At 43.9% G+C, this 21050-nt stretch overlaps 1 protein-coding gene across 1 annotated transcript in view; it reads right to left on the bottom strand.

Moving 5' to 3' along the window:
- Positions 1 to 20695, bottom strand: part of EYA2 (EYA transcriptional coactivator and phosphatase 2) — a 175733-nt gene extending 155038 nt beyond the window's left edge. The window contains exon 1 of the mRNA XM_064276435.1: positions 20593 to 20695. Coding sequence (XP_064132505.1) covers positions 20593 to 20695 — 103 coding nt within the window. The remainder of the gene's footprint in view (positions 1 to 20592) is intronic.
- Between the last annotated feature and the right edge of the window lie 355 nt (positions 20696 to 21050).

Genomic DNA, 21050 nt, shown 5'->3' with positions numbered 1-21050 from the left:
TTTGATTACTGAAGCTTTATAATATATTTAAATACCTGGTATGGCTACTACTGCCTTGTCACTCTTCTTTTGCAAAGTGTTTCAAGTCTAATCTTCTAGTTCACAGAAAAGTAAACATAAATCCGTCAAAGATCTGAAAAGATGCTCACCTTCACTCTTAAGACAAGACTTGCAAATTAATATTACTCTGAGACACCATTTTTCATGGATCAGATTGGCAAAAACTCTAACAACTAGATGACTGGGTTGGTGTGGCTGTGAGGGCACAGGTACTCTCCAGTACTGCCAGAGGGGGCTTAAACTGTTGGAATCTCTGTGGAGGGTAACTTGGAGAGGTCTACCAAATTTAAATATGGGACTTGCCCTTTAGCCTAGAATCCCACCTCCAGAAATGCATCCTTCAGATACCTTTGCAGACATGTAAAATTATTTACATACAGGGTTATTCACAGCAGTGCTACTGATAATCGCAAAAGACCAGAAACAAGCCCCCAAACCCAAAAGGCCAAACCCGTTGCTGTCGAGTCAATTCTGACTCATAGCAACCCTATAGGACAGAGTAGAACTGCCCCATAGAGTTTCCAAGGAGCACCTGGTGGATTCGAACTGCCGACCTTTTGGTTAGCAGCCGTAGCACTTAACCACTATGCCACCAGGGTTTCTAAAACAGCCCAATGGCCCTCAATAAGGGACTGGTTAAATCATTTACAGCAGATCATTCAAGGAGTAATGGGCATCTATGAAAAAGAACAAGCAAACTCCTTCTGTCTACTGATATAAGAATTCTCCACAGTTAATGACAAAGCACTGTGCAAAGGGTGTGCATAGTACGAGATCTATGAAAATAAGAAAATACAAGTGTTTCTGCCATCCTGTGATAAATGCCTTCCCGAAAAGCTGCGTGTTGTGCAACATGGTGCACTAAAACAATGGGGCTTGTGGGAAAAATAGGGTTGCGGCAGACTGCTCAACACCAGTGCAACTTTGTACACATAGCATTAAGAAAAGCAATAACACCCCTAGTAAAAATAGTGGCACAGTTTAAAAAAAAGTACACCAATAAATAATAAACAAAGAAGAGTTATATTAAACAGAGGATGTTGACTTAAAAAGGAGATAAAGGCGTCTTGATGGAAGGGGGTGTAAGGATAACTGAGGTGTTGGATTATGGCAAGAAAACACACAAAGACGGTGGGATGCAAAATAAGCCCTTCAAAAACAGGCTACATGGCACAGAGCACAGAGGTAAGTGGGAGCACCTGGGGCATCACAAACTCAGCTGCACCCTCCACGGCTTGCTGCATTTCCTGTGTTGCGTACTTTGCAGTGAGCTGCTGTTACTATACATCCTGGAGAAAATGCACATGAACCAATGCAGCGGGTACTTCCACGTCTGGCCGAGACTGAGTAACAGGGACTAGATTGACCCTCCTACTTGAGAAAATTTAAAAGCTAGGTGTCTAAGGCATTGGGTATCAGGCAAGGAAGGATGGTGATCCTTGAGAGACAGTAAACAAATGGTGAGCCAGATGACTGCCCCAGTGTGCTGCCTGGAGAGGGTTTCCAGACCAGGGCGCAGAGTGGAACGCAGGAGGAGCCTGGTGGTCTCTCCGAGGCTAGGAGATGCACTGCAAGTCTGGGGAGGCCAAAGTGTCCAGGATTTGCAGAGTAGAGGACCAGAAAAAGGAGAGCTGCACTGAGAGAAAGCCCTGGAAATTTGTTGCAAGTCCCCCTTGACTGTCCCCCTGAGTACCGATCAGGCAATGGGCATGAGGAAATTACCCAGAGCTGATAATCACTTGAAAAGACTAGAAGGAGCACGCCTCCGAACTGGTAACAGAGTTGGAAATAGTTTCTGGTCCCTCCACTCATGGGGTGTTGGGTAGAATACTCAGAAGGGTTTTGTCTTAGTAGTGGGAAAAACGAGCCCTAGATTAAATGCTGCTCTGATCCCACCTAATGAAGCTTAAAAGCAAGATTCCTAAGGATCAAACTGTTTCCAAGTAACTGCATCCCAGAACAGAATGTAAAATATTTATAAGAATATAAAAACATCCAGCACCCAACAAGATAAAATTTACAATGTCTGGCATCTAATCAAAACTTACCAGGCATTCAAAGAAGCAGGGAAATAGGACCTACAGTGAGGAGAAAAATCTATGAACACTAACCCGGGAGTGACACAGATGACAGAATTTGTAGACAAGGACATTAAAATAGTTATGATACTCTATTTTGTCGGTTCAAGAAGCTAGAGGAAAAGATTGAGCATACTAAGTAGAGACGTAGAATATACAAAAAAAGATCCAAATCAAACTACGATGTCTGAGATGAAAAATCCTGTGGGTGTAATTAACAGCAGGTTAGACACTGCAGAAGAAAAAATTAGTGAATTTGAAGACAAAGGGAAGAGAGAGGAGGGCAGAAGATATTTGGCGAAACAATGGTTGAAAATTTTCCATAGTTGATGAAAACTATAAATCCACAGATGTAAGAAGCTCAATGAACCCAAAACACAAGAATCAAGAAGAAAATTATACCAAGACACATCATAATCAAATCTCTTAAAGCTAGTGATAAAGAGAAAATTTACAAAGCAAATGAACCAATGTGGCTTCAGAGTTTACTTACATCACTTCCCTATTTAGAATCATGTATGACCTAATTCTTGCCATAGAAATATGCAATGTAACAGAACGCATTCGTATTTGCTTACATTTGCAAGAAGAAATTCTGGTTGGGTTCACAAGACACTATTACAAGTACCTAACTATTGGGGGTTTGGAAACTGGGTGGATGTGGGACAAAGATTTCTGGAGATGTTTAAACTAATTAAAGGCATAAACTACTAAAAAAAAATCAATATAAAAGGAGAATGGCTTTACGTGTGTTTTTTCTTTATACAAAAGGAATCTATTGAGGGAGGCGAAATGGGGGAGTAACCGCTAATGGGCAAGGGATTTCTTTTGGGGATGATGAAAATGTTCTGGAATTAGATAACGGTGATGTTAGCACAACTTTGTGAATATTCTAAAAACCACTGAATTGTATGCTTTAAGGGGGGTGAATTTTATGGTGTATGAATTATATTTTGATGAAAAGTAATTAAAACAGAACAAAAATACATACATGTCCATCATAAAAAACTAGAGAATCAAAGAATTTCAACACAGAAAGGGACCTGATGGATCTTCACATCTAGTACTTCCCAGTGCACACAGCACAGGAGTTTCGAGAGAGGGTCCTTTGTTGACTCCATCCGGGAAGACTGCTGACTGAACTCCATCCACGTCAGCCTGTAACAGCTCTGCGAAGTTCTGCAGTGAATACGTCCATTTAACTTTGTGGAATGCAGGGCTTAACAAGTGTATTTGATGTATTTGACCATGAAACCCCCCGCTTTATTATTATTTATTGTGGTTGAGTGGCTGCTAACAGAAAGGTTAGCAGTCCAAACCCACCTAGTAGCTCCATGGAAGAAAGACCTGGCAATCTGCTTCCATAAAGATTAAAAACAAAAGCAAACAAACAAAAACCATATCTGTTGCCACTGAGTCGATTCTGACTCAAAGCGACCTGTAAAGATTACAGCCTAGAAAACCCCGTGGGGCGGTTCTACTCTGTGAGCTGAAATCAACTTGACGGCACGCAAAAACAACAACAAAATGTACACAACATAACATTTGCCATTTTAACGATTTTGAGTGTACACTCCACTGACACTATCACATTCACAATGTTGTACAGCCATTAGAACTATTTGTTTCCAAACCTTTTCCATCACCCCAAACAGAAGCTCTCTATCCATTAAGCAATAACTTCCCGTTCCCCTTCCCCTCCAGCCCATGGTAACCACTAATCTACTTCCTGTCTCTGTGCGTTTACCTGTTCTAGACATTTCATATAAATGGGATCGTACAATATTTGTCCTTTTGTGTCTGACTTACCTCACTCAGCATGTTTTTAAGAGTCATTCATGTTGTGGCATATATCAGAACTTCCTGTCTCTTCATGGCTGCACACTATTCCGTTGGAGCCACATACCACATTTATCTATTCATGCATTGATGGACATTTGAGTTGTTTCTACCTTTTGACTATTGTGCATAGTGCTGCAACCAACACTGGTGTACAAGTCCGACTCTTTATTTCTCCATGAAGCATTTGTTAACATTAAAGTTGTGGAGCACAGACCACAAGGGTCAGTGACGCACCCAAAGTCACACAGCTTACTGGTGCCAGAGACGGTGCTAGGTTTCATAAATCTAACACAAACGGGTCTCAGAGGTCTCGAAGAGTGATCGTTGGCCTATGAACCTTTTCGCTGCTCTTTTAATTTTTCTACCCACCCTCGAATCACATGTTTTAGGTCACTCCGGAATAGCTGTGTTGGGGTTCTCAGCTTCGGTGATAACATTCCCTGGCCTTTGGTAAATACAAAATGAATTTCCATTGGAAAGGGCTCCCACTTTTTAAAAACCAGTCGCTGTTGAGTCGATCCCAACTCATGGCGACCCCAGGTGTGTCACAGTAGAGCTGCGCTCCATAGAGTTTTCAGTGGCTGATTTCTCAGAAGCAGATCACCAGGGTTTTCTTCTAAGGTACTTCTGGGTGGACTTCAACTTCCAACCTTTTGGTTAGCAGTCGAGTGCACTAACCATTTGCACCATCCAGGGACTCTCCTATTTTTATAAGCCCCCTTACAATACAGAGTTGCCCAGAAGTGCAGTTTATGCTGAAGCAGATGGCTCAAGAGTCTCAAATTGGTATCCTTCTCTTGTCTTACCTTGGCTACTTACTAAATAGAAGTGAACTTGGAAAAAAACACAGAACACAGAGCCTGAAATTCTGATGATAATAATAATAGTTAATGCTTGCAGAGCACTTAGTTTGTGTTAGGCACTGCTCTAAAAACTCATATACATTAACTCATTTCATTCTCAAAGCTCCCAATGAGGTAGGTGCCATTAATATCTCCATTTTATGGAAGAAGCGACTGAGAAGCATTGGGCTCAAGGCCGTAAAGCTGGTGTGTGGCAGAATTGGGATGCTAACTCACCCTGGCTTCAGAGGCCCAGGTTTTAACTACCATGCTGAACCAACAGGTAGTTATTAACGGAATAATAAAACATAACAGGTAGTTGTTAACAGCAATAATAATTTTTTTAAAAATCCAGCCTTTAGGGACTGTATCTAACATGCCCATGGATCATTCCATGTGTTGTGCTCCCAGCAGCCCAATGATGTTTTCTCTCTTGCTCTAACACCAGTTTCACAGGTGGGGAAACCAACGCACAGAGAAGTCAAGCATCTCGTCCAAGGTCACACCGTTGTGCATGGGGCACAGCCAGGACTGACCATAGCCCAGGCCCACAGCTCATAACCCACTCTCAAGATTATTATTTTCTTCCCTTTTGAATCTTTGAGGTCATTTCTGTGAATAGCATTGTTTTAGCAGGAGAAGCCAAAAAAGAAACAAAAAAATCAAACCCATAAGAAATACATTTCAGCTATAAAAACCCCTGAGTGAACTTAAAAAAAGAAAATAAACAACCATGCAAAGGCTGAACAAGTGCTGTGAACTTTTCTCTTTTCGGTTTATTGTACTTTCAGTGGTGGGGCAGTGTTATCGAAATTAGATACAGATCTCAGAGCAGGACCTGGTGGGGCGATGGCGCTGCAGAGGTTTCTGGACGTTTATGCCATTAGCAAGAAGACCCAAGAGAAGGGTGGGCATTCTGGCTTATCAAATACTTGCTCTGTGGCCACTTGCAAGCCTTTCTGTTGCAGAGCATCAGTTTACTTATCTGTAAAACGATGGGCTGGACCATTCTTAGGTCCTTTTTGCTCCTACATATACATGATTTTTAATTTTTAGAGAGAGAGAGAAAAGACTCATCCTAGCTCCTAAACATGGGCAGATTTTGCTCTAAGTCAGCACTTTCAAGTTTAAAACTCAGTCACCACTTTCCTTTTCATTCCCTTCTGCAGAAAACTAAGCTCAACCAACATCTTGCATCCTGAAATGCTCAGAGTTGTTTGAGAGTTTATTTCTCCTTTGGAACAACTTAGGGGAAAAAAAAAAAAGTTAATAGGAAGCACATGGGCACCGTGTGTGAGCATTCTATGTGTCTGCGTTTAAAAAAAAATACTTAAGGAGGAACACGTCAGGCTTGCAAAATGCCTGGTCTGTCTCAAGGGCAGTTTACGGCCATTAGCATTAATCTCAAGGCAGTTCTTTGGGACAAGGCCCAGCTGCTGCCATAGCCCTTCTGGCATCTGGGCCATGAGTACGATAAAAAAAATACCCTGGATTATTCCCCTGGTCTGGTGGGAACAGAGCAGGAGACTTTTTTAGATTCACAAGGGGTTGTGTAAGGGCTGAGGTTGGGGGCCATAGCCTAGGCCAGGGCTCACGCCTTGGAGAATCGTTTTCTAGATGGTTCTATTAAAGTGTGAAGGGATGGTGTGCTAGGCCTTTGAGTGCAACTGCCTGGCTTCAAATTCTACCACCACGACCATGGGACTGTAGGCACTTACCCACTTTATGTCTCAGTTCCCCGACTTGTAAAATGGAGAGTAATAACAGAACCTATGCCACAGGGCTATTGTGTTTGCAGAGCTTAGAACAGTGCCAGGGGTCCTGAAGGAGTCCAAGAAACGTTAGCATTTAGAGTAAACAGCACAGGCTCTAGAATTCCAGAAACCTGAGTCTGAACTCCAGTTCTTCACATTATCTGGGTCCGTGATCTTGGGCAAGTCTCTTCCCTCTCTGAGGCTCGCTTTTATCAACTATGGAACAGGGCTAAGGATACCTACCTCACGTGACTACTGTGAGGACCAGGGAAGAAACGTTGTTCTCCATATTCTACAAATCCGGGTCCAGGAAAGGCTCCTGCTTGGCCTTCCCATTTCATCTCCCCTTTGGACTTGTTGAACACTGTGAGCTTTTTCCTGCCTCAGGGACTTTGCTCCTGCTCTTCCCTTCACCTAGACTGCCCTCTCCCAGCTGTTTGCACGGCTGACTTCTTTCCACGACTCAGGTCTCCCTAGCCAGCTGGTTAAGGTAGGTCTCCTCTCTTCTAGCCATTGTCCATCACATCATCCTGTTTTTGTCCTTCACAGGCTTTACCAAAATTTGCAATTATCTATTTATTTACTGATTGACTGATCGCTGCCTGTCTCCAAGAGGGAGTCATTGCGGTTGACTGTTGTGCCCCCTGGTGCCTAAAAGAGTGTCCAGCACAAAGCTGGAGCTCAATAACGCAGAATGAATGAATGGTAAGCCGCTCCTACATAACTTAAATTACTTAAGATGCACCCAGGGGATACGTCAGAATGTGGAAGGGTGGACCGTGTTTGCTGGTGAGCCTCTGTGGTCTTAGAAGCCCTGAGGCAGGAAGCTCAGCTTCTGTTTGCAAAGCTAAAAAAGAAACTGGCTTGAGATTGACCCAAATGCAAGTTCAAATTCAGTCTTCACAAGCCTTTACTATGGGGCTTGTTGCCATAATTCATTCCCCACTTAGAGACAGATCCCAGCAGCTTATACCCACTGGTGGGACTCAGAAAGGCCACTGACAGGGAGAGAGGGGACAGCAGCAGCAGAGGAGGCAGGAGAGGACGGCGGTCAAATGCATGGGCTTTGCAGTGAGGCTGGAGGTTGGGATTCCAGCAGACACCCAACAGACTCAGTCTGTTTCTCTGTGCTTGCAGAAAATATAAACTCCTTCTCCTGACACTGGGCAAGTCAGTCATTCTCTCTATGCCTCAGTTTCTTCTTCTGTAAAATGGGTATAATATCAGCACCAACACCGGGGTGTTGCAAAGAGGATATGAGGTGATCTACACATTGCCTGGCACACAGTAAGCGTTTGGTCAACATCAGCTGGTAATATCACCAAACTGTGATGCAGACCTTGACCTGGGGACAATGCCAGGGCTGGACATTAATGCTCATCACCCCCTTTCTCTACATGTACCCGTAAGATCACTGGCTGTCTCGTCACAGTTTTTTTTTTCTTGAAAGGCTGGCCCTGACACCAATTTTTATTGTTTAACAAAAATTTAAACATAGAAATGCAATGACTTGAAAACAGTTCTATTTAAAGAACAGTAAAACCACTCATATCACATTCATTTTTTTGCACATTACTTTTCACACCCTTGATGGTTGTTTGTAATCAGCTTTCATGAAGGAAAAAAATACCAGCATGGGGATCCCCAAGTCACTGCCACCAGCCCTCTGCTCCATGCATAGATCCCCAACATGTTCTTAAAGAGGCAAAGGAACAAGGCTCCTGGATGGTGAGGGGGGGAGGTGGGCACAGGGGGCTCTTATGAGCTGGTTCTGTGGGGTGAGAGGATCCACACTGGAGTTCTTTCTCCCCTTTCTTAAAGCCACCCTAAGAGGACACAGAGCCCTGAACCTCCCGCCTGGAACGACAGTGCTGTTTTGGTTAATGTTATGTGTCAACTTGGATAGGCCATGATTCTCAGTGGTTTGGCAGACACTATATATCATCTTCCCTTTTGTGATCTGATGTGAGTAGCCAATCAGTTGGAAGGGGAGTTTCCTTGGGGGGTGTGGTCTGCAGCCAATATATAAATGGGTGTCTGGGCAAAGCTCTCTCTCACGACCCTGCACTCATCCTGTCTGACCTCTGGTTCCTGGGACCTGAGAAGCCTATAGCCTGTTACCAGACCTGTAGATTTTGGCTTCACCAGCTCCTGCAACCTGTGAGCCAGCAGCCTGCCTGCTGCCATGGGGATTTGGAGCTTGCCAGCCCCCATAACTCTGTGAGCCATTTCCCTGAGAAATCTTTCTATATATTCATATATACGCTTCACTGGTTTTGCTTCTCTAGAAAACCCAGCCTAAAATGAGCTCCTTCACCTGCCCATCCATTATTCCCACTACCTGGTATTTCTCCAAGTCTCCACAATGGACTTGCCTGTCCCATCACACTTAAAATAAAAGCCAGCTCATTCCCGATGCCCCCAAGGCCCTGTGTGATTTGGCTCTGTTACCTCTGCAAGACCCTCTTGCCATGTCCCTTCTGACTCAGGTCCAGCCTTGCTTCCGTCCTGTACCTTGAACACAAGACATTTTCCTCTGTACGGCGTTTGTGCTGGCTCTTCCCTCTGCCTGAGAGGCTCTTCCTCCAGGTCTGCAGGGCCGGCTCCACCTCACCCTTTGGGTCTCTGTTCCAACGTTATTTCTTCAAAGAGGCTTCCCTGACAACTCCATCTAAAGTTACACATCCCACCTCTTCTGACCCACCCCCCAGCTGCTCATCACTCTCTATCCAAACACCATGCTTATGTGCTTCATTGCACGCAGTGCCATGCAAAAGGAGCCCGTTTATTTATTGCCCTGTTAATTGTCAGTCTCTCCCCACTGCCAGGTAATTGGCAGGAGGGCAGATTCACTGTCTGTTTTGTCCACCACTGCAACCCGACTACATTCAGATAGAGCCTGGCACGTAGTAGGTGCCCCACAAATCTGTTGAATAAAGGAATGAAGGAGTGAATGAATGAACAGACACCTAACTTAGGAGGTGCCTTAGAGACGGCAGGGAGGGGCTGCAACGCCAGACTGACCGTGCATCTGGTAGGTGTATGGGCTCTGTCCAGCGGATGGAGTGCTGAAGCTGGAGCCGTAGCTGAGGAATCCACTCTGGCCTGGGGAATGGTTCAAGCTGTCTTCTGTCTTGATGCCTTGAAGGAGGAAAAAGAAGCGCCAAGGACACATGATTAGAATGTTTCCCTTTCACCTGCAGAACAGCTACTGAGTTAAGACAGCACTCCATTTTATCACCTTCCAAAACTAGGGATGCAAGCTGGTGGCTTGTGAGCCAAGATCACCCCTTGGACATGTTTTGTTTCGTCCATTTTTAAAGCAAATTTGAATTACTTGCTTTCACTTAAAAATCAGGAGATATGTCCCCAAAAACCTGGATTTGTGGCTTCTCTTGAGCAATAGGATGGTCTCCCAACACCATATGATGTCAGACTGCCAGGGTGTGTGTTTCCTGGGTCACCACAGATCCTGCACTGCCTCTGTGACACCAAGGCTGACTTTAAGGTGCTATTCTTTTCTGATTGTATTGAGGGAGGAAGGCTGACCCAGCACTGGTTGCCCATAAATTTTATTTTTATTGAAAATGTAGTAAGCACACTGTAGAAAATTCAAATAGTACAAAAGTCATAAAGCAAAAAGTGTCTCTCCCCAACCTTGACCCCAACTCCCCAGCTCCTGTTCCCACAGGTCACCACCTTACCAGTTTTCTGAGTTCACTTCCAGACATGTTCTGTACATACGCAAGCTTAGGTAATAATATACACTCTACATATATACATATATATAAAATATGTGATCTATATCTATTTCCTGTTTTAAGGAGCCCTACGGCTGCTAACCAAAAGGTCGGCAGTTCAAATCCACCAGGCGCTCCTTGGAAACTCTATGGGGCAGTTCTACTCTGTCCTATAGGGTTGCTATGAGTCAGAATTGACTCGACAGCAACGGGCTTTTATTTTTTGGTTTTTGGTGGCTAAATGGCTAGAGCTTGGCTGTTAACTGGAAGGTTGGTGGTTTGAACCCACCCAGCAGCTCCTTGAGAGAAAGACCTGGTGATCTGCTCCCATAAAGATTACAGCCTAGAAGACCCTATGGGGCAGTTCTACTCTGTCACATGGAGTCACCATGAGTCAGAACTGACTTGATGGCACACAACAACAACAATATTCCCTCTTTAAAAAAAAATAAATGGGAATGTTCTACAAATACTGTTCTGCATTTCTCTCTTCTTCTTTTATTACTTCACAATATATTGAGGCAACCATTCTCCATCAGCTCATACAGTTTTTCCTCATTCCACTGTATGGCTGCCCTATCATTTAAGCAGTCTTCTATTCACGGACTGTGGGCAGTTGTTAGATTTTATGGCCATAAATTAAGCTGTAATTATACATATATTTATAGGTATATATTAATAATATATATGTATTTATAGGTATATATTAATAAAATGTATATATGTAGTATATACATTTTAAATAAAATAATATATATTTATATGTGCATATAAATATATATACATATACACAGAGAAAATATATATACATATATTCATATACACATATTTGCTTCAGTTTAGTTTATAGTCTCTCTCTGTAAATACATACATATACATGTATCACCCATGCACGTATGTATGTATGTATGCATGTATGTATCTACCTTTGTGTACATGTATAAGTGTATCCGTGGTGTAAATTCCCCGTATTTGGAATTGCTGGGTTCAAGGGTAGGAGCATTGTAAACCCTCAGAGATGTTCCTAACTGGTCCTTCCTAGCGGATAGACAGACACCCTCTCCAAACCATCAGTGAATGTCTGCTTCCCCATGCCCTTATACCTGATGCATTATCAAACATGGCTTATCTTTGTCTATCTCATAGGTGCAAAATAGTATTTCGTTGTCGTTTAAGACTGCATTCCTTTAAGAACCTTTTGAGTCCTGGGGATGCTTTTGTAATTGTGGTTTCCCTCCTGCTCACCCAGTCACCTTAGGAACCATTTCTCCTCCAACCTGAGCTCGGAAGTTCTCCCCTCCTCCCTTATGAAATGAGATGCTGATACCCACCAGCAGGGTTGCTGAGAGGATAAAGGAAGGCGAAGGAACAAACATACAAGGCTCTGCAGAGCCAGCTACTTCAAAATGGACATCTCATTCATCCTCACAACCATTCCACAAAACAGGTAATATTATTATTCCCATTTTAAAGACATAGAAACAGAGGTTCAGAAAGTCAGGCCACTTAATCAGGGCCTCACAATTAGCAGATAACTCTGAAGTCAAAGTTTTCTGTTCCTTATCTTGATGCCTCTCAATAATAAATGTGAGTTTTATGCAGTAGACGGTGCAAGACTTCAGTTGTAATGATGATGACAGCAATAAACAATATTTCTGTGGCACCTTATCTTGTTCAGTTTTCTAGGAATAGTTTATGGGTGCACTAGGTACAGGCTCTCTCCGTGCACCTAGAACAAAATCTCAACTCTTCGCCGTGACCCCCAAGGCACTACGTGAGCTCTGCCCACCTCTCCCACCCCCCCCACCTCCCTGTGCTCTGCTCAAGCCATGTGCTTTCATTTTAATGGCTGGGTGGAAATCCAAAGTACGGAATATCACAACTTATTCAGTCAGTCCCCTCATAACAGGCCTCTAGGCTGATTCCAATTTTTTTGCCATCACAACCAACGAGGAAGTGGACATGCTTCCTTGTGCAACACTGAAGTGTTTATCTAGGTTAGAGAGGAGACGTGGAATTGCTGCTACCACCGGCATGCTCATCTTTTCGTTTTTAAATAGATACAGACAGGCTGCAGGAACCTGTCTTCAGACTCAGGGCTTTGTACATGCTGTTCCCTCTGCCTGGAATGTACTCCTCTTTCCTCTTTGCCAGGCTAATACCTTCTTAGCCTCGATTTCTCAGCTTCAGTGTTAATTCCCCGAAAAGCCGGTCCCTCAATTACCCCCTCCAGAGCACCTAGTTCTCTTCCTTCCCGGCACTCATCACAGTTCCTTGTTTAACAATGAGAACTCAAGGGAGTGGAGTGGGGGGTAGGTCTGCCTGTTCACTGCCATAGTAGGTGCTCAGTAAGTACCTCCCAAATGAACAAATAGGAAAGAAAACAAAGTCAAGTTATTCCCTCGCCTTTTGTTTCAAGAAATGGTTGACTCATAAAATCCTAAGTCATGAGAAAGAGAAAAGAATATGGCAAAGGTCCGTTAGAGATTCAGTCCTGTAAGTCAGTGATGTCCATAGTGTGGTCCATGGACGAGTCATAGCTCATGATGTGACAGGTACAGAACCTGAGAGGTAAGCACTCAGAAACTGTCAAGCCAATTTCATATTGCTGTTAAAGCTAAGGTCTTGTCACTAGGCTTGAATTTCATATGCCTTTGGTTTTTTTAAATTTTAATTTCATTTTCCTAGTAATTAATTCATTTCAATGGTATTTCACTCAAGTATCAATCTGTGATGGATTGAAAATTAACAAGGCAGAAACGAGCACTGGTATTCAGCTCCAGATGAGAAGCGCTGCTGTAAGGGATTTCGTTAAAAGGAAATATTCCCACAGTTTGGTCGGGGGACGGTCTGATGTCATCAGATACCTACTCCCCAAGCATCTTGGGCAAATATCTTCATGGCAACGAGAGTGAGGCCTCTGTAAGATACTCAGGAACTACCTTCAGGTTGCACTGGCTTCAGCTCTTGGAAGCAATGATGTAAGTACGCACATTTCCAAGAGAGCGCCAACAATAAAAACACATTGGACATCTGTCCATTCATTCCACAAAAGTTGACTCAGCACCTACTAAGTGCCATGCCCTATTCTTGATGCTGGGATACAGCAGTGAATGCAATAGGCAAAAGACTGCTCTACAAGGGAGAATGAAGAAGGCCAAAGACACAAGGGAAAGATTAGTCCAAAGGACTAATGGAACACAAGTACCACAGCCTCCACCAGACTGAGTCCAGCACAACTAAATGGGGCCTGGCTACCAGCACTGATTGCTCTGACGGGGATCACAACAGAAGGTCCCGGACAGAACTGGAGAAAAACGTAGAACAAAATTCTAACTCACATACACAAAAAGGGCCAGACTTACTGGTCTAACAGAGACAGGAGAAAGCCCAAGAGTATCGCCCCTGGACACCCTTATAACTCAGTAATGAAGTTGCTCCTGAGGTTCACCCTTCAGCCAAAGATTAGACAGGCCCATAAAATAAAATGATACTAAATGGGCACCCCAGCCCAGGGGCAAGGACAAGAAGGCAGGAGGGGACAGGAAAGGTGGTAATGGGGAACCCAAGGTCGAGGAGAGGAGATGTTGACATGTTGTGGGGTTGGCAACCAATGTCACAAAACAATATGTGTATTAATTGTTTAATGAGAAACTAGTTTGCTCTGTAAACGTTCATCTAAAGACAATTAAAAAAAAAAGTCTCGGCGCTAATGGAGCTTAACTCTAGTGGGAGGAAACTGACAGCAGAGAAGTAAGCAAAACACATTATAGTAGAACCACATAGTAACACACTCTGGGTGACACGATTTTGGATATAACATGATTGGCTCCCAGACCCTTGGCAGGCTCAGATGGCCAGCTGCACTCAGTCTTCCCTGTCATCTCATCAACCTCATACTAGCACAATCTTGCACACACATTTGATTTTTTTGGACCTTTACAGTCTTGGAGCCCTGGTGTGTAGTGATTAAGAGCATGGCTGTTAATCAAAAGGTTGGCAGTTTGAATCGACAAGCTGCTCCTTGGAGACCCTACGGGGCAGTTCTACCCTGTCCCATTGGGTCTCTATGAGTTGGAATCAACTCGATGGCAAAGGGTTTGGGTTTGGTTTTACAGTTTTGTGGTGCTACGGTAAAGAATAAAGCAGGAAATAATGAAGGAGGAAAGTTGGCTGAAGGGGAGGAGAGAGTTGGAATTTTAAAGTGCGTGATCAGGAAAGGTCCCATGGGAGGAAGTGAGGGAGCATGGTGTGGATAATGGTGTGGATAATGGAGGAAAAGCAATCCAGGCAGAGGAAAGAGTATGTGCAAAGGGCCTGAGGCAGGGTCATGTGCAGCAGGTTGGAGGAGCCAACGGCCAGGAGCCCAGTGTGGCTGGAGTGGAACAACAGCAGGGGAGCTAGCAAGCTATGAGGTCAGAGAGCCCATGGAAGTGGGGCAGGGCAGATTTACAGGATTAGAAAGCCTTTGGCTTTGACCCTGAGTGAGAGGCGCCCCTGGAGGTCCCAGGTTGAGGACCAATATGTGCTGCCTTGTGTTGAAAAGATCAACAGTCCACTCTTCCTATACAGAGCTCAGTGGTGCATCTTCTTGGTCAGTCCACTGCATGGTTGGGCAGGAGAGTCCTCGTTCCTGTCCCGGCCCTGTGGTATCACTTAGGCAAGTCCCCTCCCTCCCCAAGTCTCAGTTTTCTCATGAGTAAAATGAGGGCTTTGGACCAAATAAGAGTTTGGCTGCTAACCAAAAGGTTAGTAGTTCCAATCCACCAGCCGCTTCCTGGAAACCCTATGGGGCAGTTCTACTCTGTCCTGTAGGGTCGCTATGAGTCAGAATCGAGTTGATGGCAACAGGTTAACTCCAATCACTGGTGTACCACCTGCTTGGTTTCCCATATTCGAGGATCACTGACACAATGATTCATTTCACATTTTTCCTTAAATTAACTTAATTTTAAAACAATTTTGCTTGCCCTAAGTAATGACGAAGAAATTGTAAGTTCTCTATGCTATATATATATTTTTTCCTAATGCATATTAAAATAATTAAAATGTAACTATAAAATTATTCTCAAGTGCATTTGTGCACCACCTAAGATTATCTCATGTGCCTCCAGTCATACACACACCACAGCTCACGTAACGGCCACAAACCGGCCCCAAGATCTCCCTCCAGCCTTGTCATCTCATGTTCTAAGGGGGCTTTCTGCTTCTGACAATCTTACTTGCTTCAACTGCGTACTTGCAGGCTCAGGTTACTTGGGCCTGCAAGCCAATGCAATCGAGCCATGGGGAGCTGTGGAAAGAAGACTGAGGGCTCCCCCGTTCCCCATCCCCAGAAGTTTACCTTAAAGAAAAGCCCCCACTTGCATTTCAGAGGCAGCATGGGGGGCTCAGGCTTCTCTGTCTCTCTCTTTTTATACTCCCCATTCCCCCCTTCCTTCAGCCTCTGGAAATTACTAATCTGCTTTGGTCTCTATGCCTGTTCTAGATATTTCACATAAGTGGGATCATACAATATTTTGTGCCTGGCTTGCTTCACTCAGCCAAAGATATTGATTGTAGCATTCTATGTAATGGGAAACAAGCAAACAAAAACCCCAAACCCTAAATGACCACCAGTAAGTGAATAAGTAAATTGTGAGAATGAAAGCACTATAGCAATATGCATGAACAGGGATATATTTCACAATGATAATGCTGAATGGAAAAAGCAAGTTGCATAAGGATGCATACTAAAAGATACAATATATATAAAGTTTTAAAACATGGTAAGTAATGGGGTCCACAAACAACGGCCCACAGGCCAAATGTAGCCCTCTGCCTGTTTTTATATATAAAGTTTAACTGGGACACCGCCATGTCTACGTATTTATTATTGTCTATGGTTTTTTGCACTACCATGGCAGAGCTCTGAGTAATTCAAACAGAGTGTTTTCATTTGGCAGTCCATGGTATTTTCGATCGTTTCATATGCATGCGAAAGCTGGACAATGAATAAGGAAGCCCAAAGAAGAATGGAGGCATTTGAATTATGGTGTTGGCAAAGAATATTGAATATACCATGGACTGCCAGAAGAATAAACAAATCTATCTTGGAAGAAGGACAACCAGAACGTTCCTTAGAAGCAAGGATGGCGAGACTACATCTCACATATTTTGGACATGTTATCAGGAGGGCCCACTCCCTGGAGAAGGAGATCATGCTTGGTAAAGTAGAGGGTCAGCAAAAAAGAGGAAGACCCTCAGTGAGATGGATTGACACTGTGGCTGCAATAACGGGCTCAAAGAGCAATGATTGTACCGATGGCGCTGGACCAGGCAATGTTTCGTTCTGTTTTACAGAGGATCGCTATGAGTTGGAACTGACTCGATGGCACCTAACAACAGTAGAGGCCTGTATGGCCTGCAAAGCCAAAAATGTTTACTCTCTGGCCCTTTACGGAAAATGCTTGTTCTACATAAACAAAGTCATGGGAATGACTAACATCAAATTTGGGGGTGTGAGAATCTCTGAGAAAAAGGGAGTACCCTCCCTTTGTTTTTTTATTTTTTAAGTTAGATGGTTGGTTCATGGATCTTTGTAGTATATTATTCTTCATGCTTTTATACATGTCTTAAATATTGCATAATAAATTGAGAAAAAATACTCAATACTAACCTCTTGTCTAGTTCGCTCAATTGTGTCATTTCCCTGCAGCTATTTAAACAAAGGTAAATAATGCTATTTGTCAAGGAGTAATAAAAAAATTCTTCCTAACAAGACTCAACAACGTTTGTCCAGACGATGAGCAAACACATATGCTTGCTCAGGCACAGGCATACGAGAAGGGAAACAACTTTTCATCCCACCTGTTATTATCCAGTGACACGGACGTTCTGGGTGTGTTCGTCTACTTGGCTTCTACTGATATAGCTGCCATTGACTGAGCGTGTCCCCTCAGCTGGGCCTTGTGAGCTATACAGATCAGGGATCAACAAATTACGGCCCAGGGGCCAAATATGGGCCACTGCCTATTTGTACAAATAAAGTTTTATTGGAACACAGACAAACCCAGTAGTTTACGTATTGTCTGGCTGCTTTTGCACTACAATGGCAGAGTTGAGTAACTGCAACAGAGCTGAAAATATTTCCTATCTGGTCCTCAACAGAAATACTTAGCCAATCCCTAGTATGTTGCTGCTGTTGTGTGCTGTTGAGGCGATTCTGACTCAATAGCAACCCTAGAGAACAGAGTAGAACTGCCCCATAGGGTTGTTTCGAGGCTGTAATCTTTATAGAATCAGATTGCCAGATCTTTCTCCCAAGGAGTGGCTGGTGGCTTTGGGCCACCAATCTTTTGGTTAGCAGCCAACTACTTAACCATTGCACCACCAGGGCTCCTTCACCCTTAATACAGGAGATTTCATTTAATCCTCACAACAACCCTGTGCAGGCCAGACTTAGTATTACTCCCAGCGTATGAATGAAGAAACCGAAGCTCAGAGAGGTGAGGTAGCTTCTGCAAGGTGTCACAGCCAGCAAGGGTCAGAGGTGGGATGTGAACCAGGTGGTGGAACTCCAGAACTGTGCTCTTGTTGCCTACGCTGTATTATCAGGAGATAGACTCTTTGGAAAGTAACCGAGACGGTACCAAGACGATAAAATAACTTCGAACCAAATGAGTTTCCATCCGATGCTATGTTTTGTCTGGGAACAGGGTAAGTTTTCTCTTTTGTGCTGAAAAGTAACATGGCTTCATTTTTCTTGGCTGTCAGCCAGGCAAGGTAACTTATGTGTGATTGTATCATAAGTCTTCTAGCCCAGGAGAGAAAGGAAGCGAGAGAAGATGCCCACATCTGTTGGCCAAGGTCTGTAACAGGTAATCCCCCAGAATTTATGGAATGCTTGTCTAGGCAGCAAACCTCAGTGTTGAAGAGCTTGGATTCCGGAGTCAAGCTGCCTGCGTTTAATTCCACATCTGCCACCAACCAGCTGGGTGGCCTTGGGCAAGTTATCTACCCTCTCTGAGCCTTCACTTCTTTATCCTTCAAATGAAGTTAATGATGTGACTGACCTTCCTCATAAGGTTGCCGTGAGGGCTAAAGGAATTCGAGGACACAAAGCACCGTCAGAGGCAGTAAATCGATCATAGGTACCATTACCAACACTATTACCAGTTATGGGCTGAATTGTGGCCCCCAAAATATGTGTTGTAAATCCTAACCCTTATTTAATCCCGTTGGGAACAGAGTTTTCTTTCTAATGCTAATGAGGCTATACCAGTATAGAGTGTGTTCTAAATCTGGTCACTTTTGAGATATAACATATGCAAATAAGGCACAAAGCAAGAAAGCAAACAGAGGGGAAGACACATGCCAAGGGCAGATTGCCAAGGAATAAGGAAATGCTGGGACAACAGAAACGGAAAGAGATCTTCCCCCAGAGCCAACAGAGAGAGGAAGAGAGCCTTCCCCCAGAGCCAGCGCCATGAATTTGGGTTTCCCTGGTGGCGCAGTGGTTGAGAAAGAACTCAGCTGCTAACCAAAAGATCGACAGTTTGAATCCACCAGCCACTCCTTGGAAACACTATGGGGCAGTTCTACTCTGTCCTAGAGGGTCACTATGAGTCACAATTGGCTTGATGGCAATGGGACTTTTAGACTGTGAGAAAATAAATTCGTTTGTTAAAGCCAACCACTTGTCGTATTTCTGTTATAGCAGTAGGAAGAAACTAAGACACCCCGCTTGACCTGCCAATTCCACCTCTAGAGTCACTCTGGAATCTGTCCACTTCTGTCTGTCCATTGCCGCTGCCCTGGCCCAGGCGTCCACCACATCTCTCCTCCATGAACACATGAAGTCTTCCAACTGGCCTTCCTGCTTCTCCTCTTGCTTCCCTCCAATCCAACCTCCTCGCAGCAGCCAAAGTTATCTCTAAAAACCTAAATTGTATCATATCACCCTCCATTTATAAACCCTCCAATGGTTCCCTGTCTCACTTGAAATAAAACCCAAAATCCTTCGTGGGGTCTTCAAGACCTTGCCCATCTCCCAGCCTCATCTTCCACCACGCTGGAGCCACTGGTCTTCTTGGTCATGCCAAATTTCTTCCTATCTCTGGTGCTTCCCATGGGTTGTTCCCTCTGCCTGGTCATTTCTCAGTTCTCAGCTGAATTAGCTCCTTATTTAAAAGGTCTTCCCTGGTTGTGGAACCCAAATTGAGTCTTCCTTGTTATCTTTTCTCTTATAACCCTCTTTTTTTTCATTATACCAGGCATCATAATTTGAAATATAGTAGATTCTCATTATTTGAAGTAGTTCTGTTCTAAAAAGTCTCCAGAAACATTGAATTAGTGAATACCGAAACAGTCTTGTTCAGCCTCAGCTGGGAATGCGTGCACTGGACAACTCAAATTTTTCGCTGCTCTCCACGGCATCTGTTCATGAATGAGAACAGTGTCCTGAGTACTGATTTTGAGAATCTATGAATAATGAGGATAGGCTGTAATACATAATTTTTTAAATTTAATATTTTTTCTGCTTTAGGGGTCAGAGGGTCTCTGTCACAACTATTCAACTCTGCCATTGTACTGTGAAAAGCTATAAAAAATAAGAAAATGAATGAGTATGGCTTTGTTTCAATAAGACTTTATTTATAAAGCAGGCAGAGGGCCACATTTGGCCCATGGGCTGTAGTTTGCTGACTCCAATGTAGAGTATCATTCTGCACGTTTTAAAACTTTATATGCGTTGTATCTCTTAGTATGCATTCATTAGCAACTTGCTTTTCCCACCCAACATTACGTTTGTGCAATTTATCCCTGGGATTCTGTTGAAACTACTGAAAAAGATGGGCTCTCCTTCCCCCAAAAATGCTGAGCTGAAGGATGCAAGCCAAGAGTCCATAGGCACCATCTTTGCCTCCAGATGGGGAGAGCCTGTGTGAGGGTAAAACCAACTTAGAGGAAGGCAGAGTTGAAGACAGAGTGAGACAAATTCCTCATGACATCATTTGAGCACCTGGATCCAGCCATACCTGATGTCAGTTTACCCTTGGATCTCCTAGTGATGTGAATCATGAAATTTCCACTTTCTCCAAGCCAACTTGGATTGGATTTCTGAGTCCTGGCAATCAAAAGAGGCTTTGATATAGTCTATAAAACTTGAACAATATTTAAAGTGTCTCTCCTCCTCTATCTCCAATCCAAAATTAGACTCATTTCATTTATCATTCTGCACTTAACTGAGGCAAGAGGTGGCCCCAGGGAGACTGTAAGGTCTTGGTCTGGTACTCACTGTAAGAAGGGATTCCATAGGTTTGTGCCGGGGGTGGGTAGGCTGTGTAGGGAGCAGCCTGCTGGATCCCCGTGCTGTACTGCGTCTGGCCATAGGCTGCCATGGCTGTGGAAGGTTGGCTGGGCAGGACACGTGGGCAAGGTCTGCACAGAAAGAGAGAAGGTTAAATCTCCTAGCACAGCCCAGCATCCCTCCCCCTTATTTTGGTGTCAATACTACCATTTTCCTTTGGGTATTTACTCTTCCTGAGACAACTTATGTGTTCATCAAATCCCATCTCATTTTCCTCTTCACAGTCACCAGAAAGACTATACACTTCCTGTCTCCCTTGCAGTTAGATATGACCATGTGGCTGGGTTTTGCCCAATAAAGTGAGGTCAGGAATGTAAGCCACTCACAGGCTTGGCCAATTAAAACACACCCCTGTGGCCCTCCTGCCCTCTCTCCTCTTTTGGCAG

Source organism: Loxodonta africana, chromosome 24 (assembly GCF_030014295.1).
Source record: "Loxodonta africana isolate mLoxAfr1 chromosome 24, mLoxAfr1.hap2, whole genome shotgun sequence".
NCBI classification, from domain to species: domain Eukaryota; kingdom Metazoa; phylum Chordata; class Mammalia; order Proboscidea; family Elephantidae; genus Loxodonta; species Loxodonta africana.
Note: the sequence above shows the minus strand (reverse complement) of the source record. Positions and strands in the feature narration are given on the sequence as shown.